Genomic DNA, 7,458 nt, shown 5'->3' with positions numbered 1-7,458 from the left:
ATACAATACAATGACTTTTTTATGACTTTTGCGACATACTACAGTACTACTTTTGAATGACTTTTTTCTACATTCTATGCTATAAATGTATTGACACACTATACAATGACTTTTTTTATGTCTTTTATATCAAAATAGTGCAGTGGTTATTTTGCTGTTATTAGCTCAGAATGTAGAAACAAAGTCCGTGGTTGCTGGTTCAAAACCATGTTATCACTAAACCAGTAGATTTTGGTATTTGTTCCAATATACTATACTATGACTTTTTTTTTAAATTTTGCAACATACTATACTAAGACTTTTTATGTAGATATTTTTTTTGACTTTTTTACGAGTTTTTCCGACATGCTACACTATGACTTTTTTATGACTTTTGCAACATACTATACTATGACTTTTTATATAGATTTTTTGACTTACTATACTATGACCTTTTTATGACATACTATACTACTACTTTTTAATGACTTTTTCCTACAGACTATACTATAAATGTATTGACATACTATATTAGGACTTTTTAATGACTTTTTCCTACATACTATACTATAAATGTATTGACATACTATACTAGGACTTTTTAATGACTTTTTCAACGTACTATACTATGACATTTTTCTGGCAAATTACATACTATAAATGTTTTGATGATAAAGTATCTAGAGTCACAATAGTGCAGTGGTCAACTTCGCTGTTATTAGGTAAGAATGTAGTTGTTATTGAATGTTGTTGGTTCAAAACCATGTCGTCACTAAACCACTAGGTTTTGGCAGTTCTTTCAATTTTTTTTCAATATACTATACTTAAATTTGTATTCCTTTTTTTAAATACATTTTTCGACATACTAAACTATGACTTTTTTATTAATTTCTTTGACTTACTATACTCACTATACTATACTTCCTATACTATATACTATACTATGACTTTTAAATAATTTTTTCAACAAACACTCACTTATAGGATTATTAGAAACACCATAATAATACTGTGTTTGAGCCCCTTTCGCCTTCAAAACTGCCTTAATTCTATGTGGCATTGATTCAACAAGTTGCTGAAAGCATTCTTTAGAAATGTTGGCCCATATTGATAGGATAGCATCTTGTAGTTAATGGAGATTTGTGGGAGGCACATCCAGGGCACGAAGCTCCCGTTCCACCACATCCCAAAGATGCTTTATTGGGTTGAGAGCTGGTGACTGTAGGGGGCATTTTAGTACAGTGAACTCATTGTCATGTTCAAGAAACCAATTTGAAATGATTGGAGCTTTGTGACATGGTGCATTATCCTGCCGGAAGTAGCCATCAGGGGATGGGTACATGGTGGCCCTAAAGGGATGGACATGGTCAGAAACAATACTCAGGTAGGCTGTGGCATTTAAATGATGCCAACATGGCACTAAAGGGGCCTAAAGTGTGCCAAGAAAACATCCCCCACACCATTACACCACCACCACCAGCCTGCCCAGTGGTTACAAGGCATGAAGGATCCATGTTCTCATTCTGGTTACGCCAAATTCTGACTCAGTCTCAACAGAAATTGAGACTCATCAGACCAGGCAACATTTTTCCAGTCTTCAACTATCCAATTGTGGTGAGCTCTTGCAAATTGTAGCCTCTTTTTCCTATTTTTAGTGGAGACGAGTGGTACCCGGTGGTACTCTGCTGTTGTCATCCGCCTCAAGGTTGTGCGTGTTTTGGCTTCACAAATGCTTTGCTGCATGGTTATTTTAGTCAAAGTTGCTTCAGCTTGAATCAGTCGGCCCATTCTCCTCTGACCTCTAGCATCAACAAGGCATTTTGCCTACAGGACTGTCGCATTCTGGATGTTTTTCCCTTTTCACACCATTCTTTGTAAACCCTAGAAATGGTTGTGCGTGAAAATCCCAGTAACTGATTAGATTGTGAAATACTCAGACCGGCCCGTCTGGCACCAACAACCATGCCACGCTCAGAATTGCGTAAATGCCCTTTCTTTCCCATTCTGACATTCAGTTTGGAGTTCAGGAGATTGTCTTGACCAGGACCACACCCCTAAATGCATTGAAGCAACTGCCATGTGATTGGTTGATTAGATAATTGCATTATTGAGAAATTGAACAGGTGTTCCTAATAACCCTTTAGGTGAGTGTACTATACTGTGACTTTTTACGACTTTTTCAACATACTATAACATGACTTTTTTCGACTTGCTTTACTATGACATTTTTATGAATTTTATTTGACAAACTATACTATGATTTTTTATGACCTTTTTGACTTAGTATATTATGATTTTTTTGACATTGTATATTATGACATTTTTTGGACAAATTATACCCTATAAATGTATTGGCAAACAGTTCTCTTGAGCCACAGTAGTACAGTGGTCAACTTTGCTGCCATTAGTCCAAAATGTAGAACCAGAGTCTGTGGATGCTGGTTTGAAACCAGGTCCTCACTAAATATTTTTGTGTAGATTTTGCCAGTTCTTCCAGATTGTTTTTGACAAAATATACTATGAGATTTTTATCACTTGTTGATCTTTGCTTTTGACTTTTTCATCACTTTTTTTCGATGCAATACTATGACTTTTTCTCTTTTTAACAGACTATACTTGGACTTTATTACAACCTTTTCCGACACACTATACAATGATATTTTCGACACTATATATGAGATTTTTATAACTGTTTTCGACATACTATAATTTTTTTATTTTTTACACTTTTTTTGTTATAGTATTCTATGCCTTTTTTCTAAACATACTACACTATGACTTTTTCATGACTGTTTTCGACATACTATACCATGAAATTTTTTGACACATAAATTTCTTACCACATTTTTTGACACATTGTACATTCTTTTCAACTTCATTTTGACAACCTATGGTAGGATTTTTTTTTCCCTAAACATACTATACTATGACATCTGATATAATACTATTTTCTTTTACTTTTTTCAACAAATTACACTGACTTTTTAATCTCTTAATTTTAATGTTATTTTGGAAGTTATCTGTAAATGTCCATTAGCCATGAGCCACCACAAACCGTGCCCGAGTCAAGATGCTTACCGAGGTAGAACATGTAGGTGGCCGTCACAAAGGACATGAAGTAAAATCCTGAGGCAAACGACAGAATGCCGATCATGATGAGCGCCACGTCGCTGACGCAGCGACGAAACACAATGACGCCGACGTAACTGGTGAGAAAAATCATACAGCCTGCAGCGTTCCCATAACCCACCTGGACAAAGAGACAGAAAGTGAAACAAAGGAAAAGTAAGTGATTGGACAAACGAAAAAATGAGTGAAAAATAACAAAAAAAAAAAAATAAGAGAAAGTGAAATTAAAAGTGAGACAAAATAAAGTAAATATAGACTATAGTCGACTGCACATAAAAACGCACAATGCATATGAATCTACTGTATGCAGCTTTTTACATTACAATATGTCACACAATTGAGCGACCAAAACAGCATGTGTAAGTGAAACTAACAATTCAGTCTAACTATTTCAGCTTTTTCGAGTCTATTTGAAATGTGAACATTGCTGGCAGAAAATGTTTATACATTTCCGCTGATTATACTTTATCTTATTGCCTAATCATTATCTTGAACAGTACATCAGCAAAAAAAACTATTGTTTTATCTTTCATGCATCAAAATCACAAATACAAGACCGAAATACCAATACAAAAAGCAAAATGTCACCTGGGTGGCGCCCCAGTTGAGTGGCTCTTTCAGCACAAAACTGCCCAGTATCTCTATGGCTCCACCCACTGCTAATTCGTACAAGACTGCAGCTGCAAACAGCAGAACCACATTCACCATGTTTTTCCCAAGAGGAGCCTCTGCAGGGGCTTCACTATAGGTAGGAGGAAGGAGGTGACAATTGTCCTCTGGCTCTGTGTTGGTTACTTGTTTCACCTTAAATTAAGATGGACACACACAAAAAATACAGTTTACAAGAATGACTTTATTCTGGTGTCTGTATCCTTTCTATTTGTGCCCTTTTCAGTTTCACTGTATATACTCCAGCCTTGATTAAACATTTTTGAGTTTTGATCCATGGAGTTAAACAGCACCTTCATACCCAATTTTAATCATGCGGTATGATTACTTATACATACAAAGAAACTGGTTAGGTGATATATCAGTAAAGCAGTTCTCAGACTCTGGCGAGCTAAAATAAATAAATGATATATTATGCAATTGCTGTGTGCAGCAAACCTTGTATAATGTGCCTTGTATGATGTAGGCCTATCTAGGACAGGGAGCCAAATGTAATGGCAGCAAGATGTTTATTTTACCCATTTTCACTCTTAATGAATTGTCACTATGACTAGAATTAGTGTTGTTCATTGCTTATCAGAGTTTAACATTAAGAAGTTATTTAACTACAGAAAGTTATTCACTTCTTTTCCAATGAGGAAACAAAAGAATAATTTATCCAAAGGACTAGATAAGAAACTTAGAAACACACACACACACACACTAACCTGCAGCAGGTACACGGAGTGTAGGAGGCAGAGCACGTTCATCAGTGCGCTCACAGTGAGCAGGATGGTCCCTTGTTCCAAACTGACGCTGTAGAGCAGGAACAGATGACCCGACACCAGGCTGCCCACCAGACCTGCTGCCCCGTACAGCAGCTCCACTTTCATCATCGCCTGCATGGGACATGGACACACCTTATTTCTTTCAAAAGTTGACCACATGTCCTCCTGACTAACTACATTTATTTTGATGTATAATGTTTAATATTCTTGGTTAGGTTTAAGTCAATCATTTGAGACCTTAGACCGGTCGGTCGCGGTGGAGCCGAGCGACGCCAGGGTCATCACGCCTGCCCAGTAGGAGCAGAAGCCGCCGGACAGCCCGAAGACAACCGCCGCGCCGAACATCACCTTCAACGGGAGCCGGAAGACGACCACCAGGAGCAGGGCGAGCCTGGACAGCACGTACCCGCTCAGGGGCACCACGATGGGGGCTTTCCTCCAGCCACGGTCGCCTAACCTGGCCAGGAGCAGCGAAGGGAGGATTGGCACCAGACGGATGATGAGGTTGTAGACCATGTAGAAGTCCGTCATGGCTTTCTGCTGGCTTTCTTCCCGGGACAGGTGGGCATCCGGATAGGTGGCGTTTACACTCCGGTCTTTGACCACCATCTGCAGGGCGGTGTCGAAGAGAGTGCTGCCCAGCTGCTCTAGCACGACAACGGGCCCTATCTGGCGGAGCACCGTAAAACCTGTTTGACACAGGCTCGACAGGGCCATGCTTACTTTTTTAATTAGCCTACTAATTTAAAACGTTCTTATTCAACTTTAAGTCAAAAACAGACTGAAGAAAAATATGCAAAAGTCAACAACGCAACTGCTAAAGTTCTGCAGATGTAGCCTGAAGGACGTTTCTTTCTCAGAGTCACAAGTGTGTCTGTTTCTGAAATGAAAGCTTCAAGGGAGAAAATAAAAGTTCTCACCACTTCCTCCTCCTCCTCCTCCTCCTAACAGCATGATGAAACGGAGAAATGTGTGTGAGGGTTCTCGTTTAACTACATTTGTGGGGTCCAAAAACCAGGAATACAGTATACAGAAGGCCTATACAACTTTAAAGGGCTTTTTGAGGGTTAAGACTTGGTTTTAGGATGAGGGTTTGACTTAGGTTATGGTTAAGATGAGGATGAGGGTAAGGGTTAAGGTTAGGCATTTAGTTGTGATGGCTAAGGTTAAGGTAATGTTACCTAGGGCTAGGGATTCCATTATGTCAATGGCGGGTCCCCACAAAGATAGTGAGACGCACTGTGTGTGTGTGTGATTTTTGGAAACCACCCTACCCTTGACAGAGTGGTTGAACGTGTTGCTGAACAGAACAGTAACAGAAAAGAGAAAGTAAAATAATGAAAACATTATGTCATGGCATTCAAATACACGTCAGAATAAAACAAAAATACGGTAATAGAGAGGTAATCCATCTCAGTATGCAACTACTTTTATCATCGGTTACTTCTTCAATTAATCAGTTGGTTGTTTAGTGTGTAAAATGTGAAAACAGTGAATCAATGCCCATCATGTCTTCCAGGTGCTTGTTTTGTCCAACCAAAAATCCCAGAAGGCCAAAGAGAAACATCAAATGATCACACTGGCTTGTTGGTTTAAACCATAAATGAACCACTCAGAAATCCCACATTTACAGGTTTTGTTTTTAATGAGAAAATATTCATAATATGTCTAGTAGGTGTATAACAGTGAGCCGTACATGTGCTATAAAATAACAGAGTATGAGCATACGAGTGGTTAACATAGGAAGAGAGGTTATACTGTATACTGTATAGTAAGATTGCTTTATCTCACACACACACACACACACACACACTCTCTCACACACACACACACACACACACACATACAGATAGTGTGAGTTTCACACTAAAGCTAGGGTGCTTTTGAAGACGACAAACAAGCTACCAGCATTTAAAAATGATAAATAAATCATAGTTTTAGCAAGAATTCAAACAACAAAAGCATAATAATAATATTAATAAAGCAAACAATTATAACTCATCTGCGCGCGCGTAAGGTCTATAACCATTCAATAAGAACTCAAAACAGGTTTTGGTTTGATTGTGTCCTTTGAGGGTGAAATGAGAACAGTGTGTGTTCTTGTGTACATTTGAATAACACAGTATTGTGTGTATGTGTGGCAGCCACAACAGTAAACTAGGGACAAAGCCTTTTGCTTTTGTTTCTCAATACTCAACTCGTGCTGTGAATAATAAAGCTTAGAAATAATAGATGCTCTGCTTGCATCCGGTATAGGCCACAGTTAAACCATCGTCCATCACAAAGGATCTTTACTTGTCATTCAAACTGAAAACATGTCTGCTTCAGCTCCTCTAAAATCAAACATCTCTCACGTGAAAATGCAGCAAAAATATTATATAGTTTGTCCCTTAACTCATGCGGCAAAGTCAATCTCATATCAGCATCTTAACACTGTACCTCCGTTGCAACTCTGGCATCGACACCTTCTGCAGCACCACAATAACGTCTCATAAAAAGGGACACTAGTCCTTTACATACTTTCATTTTATATATTATCACATGTAGAAAAACAAAAAAGAGGATTGTCTGGAACCAATGTGGTTGCTTTTTTTTGTTTAGGGGGGAAATGGACACATCACGTCGGCACGAGTCCTTGGTTTCCCCTTTTAGTTTAGAGAGCATATTAAAATAGATCATTAAATAGAAGCAGATCATTTGCACTCAGGATGGGACTGTCCCAATAAACATAATCATTAGCCGTTGTTGTTAGGTCACGTGATTCCTTATCTTTTGTGCAACTTTACCTCCGTTTTATTTCTATAAGTTTTATTCAGTGTGTTTGTGAGCAAACAGAAAGATACAGTGGGTACGGAAAGTATTCAGACCCCTTTAAATTTTTCACTCTTTGTTTCATTGCAGCCATTTTCCAAAA

The 7,458-nt window shown here is 38.2% G+C and overlaps 1 protein-coding gene and 1 long non-coding RNA gene across 2 annotated transcripts in view; both read right to left on the bottom strand.

Annotated features, from left to right (window-relative positions):
- Window positions 1-5,420, bottom strand: part of LOC117959563 (thymic stromal cotransporter homolog) — an 11,812-nt gene extending 6,392 nt beyond the window's left edge. The window contains exons 1-4 of the mRNA XM_034896778.1: window positions 4,782-5,420; window positions 4,485-4,655; window positions 3,697-3,912; window positions 3,058-3,229 (exon numbers count right to left, since the gene is read on the bottom strand). Of these exons, the coding sequence (XP_034752669.1) occupies window positions 3,058-3,229; window positions 3,697-3,912; window positions 4,485-4,655; window positions 4,782-5,261 (1,039 nt within the window). The 5' untranslated portion in view covers window positions 5,262-5,420. The remainder of the gene's footprint in view (window positions 1-3,057; window positions 3,230-3,696; window positions 3,913-4,484; window positions 4,656-4,781) is intronic.
- Window positions 1-7,391, bottom strand: part of LOC117959567 — a 22,667-nt gene extending 15,276 nt beyond the window's left edge. Inside the window, exon 1 of the long non-coding RNA XR_004659965.1 lies at window positions 7,302-7,391. This is a non-coding gene — a long non-coding RNA (uncharacterized LOC117959567). The remainder of the gene's footprint in view (window positions 1-7,301) is intronic.
- Window positions 7,392-7,458: the final 67 nt, after the last annotated feature.

This window comes from Etheostoma cragini, chromosome 16 (genome assembly GCF_013103735.1).
Source record: "Etheostoma cragini isolate CJK2018 chromosome 16, CSU_Ecrag_1.0, whole genome shotgun sequence".
NCBI classification, from domain to species: Eukaryota; Metazoa; Chordata; class Actinopteri; order Perciformes; family Percidae; genus Etheostoma; species Etheostoma cragini.
This window is presented reverse-complemented; position numbering and strand designations above follow the sequence as displayed.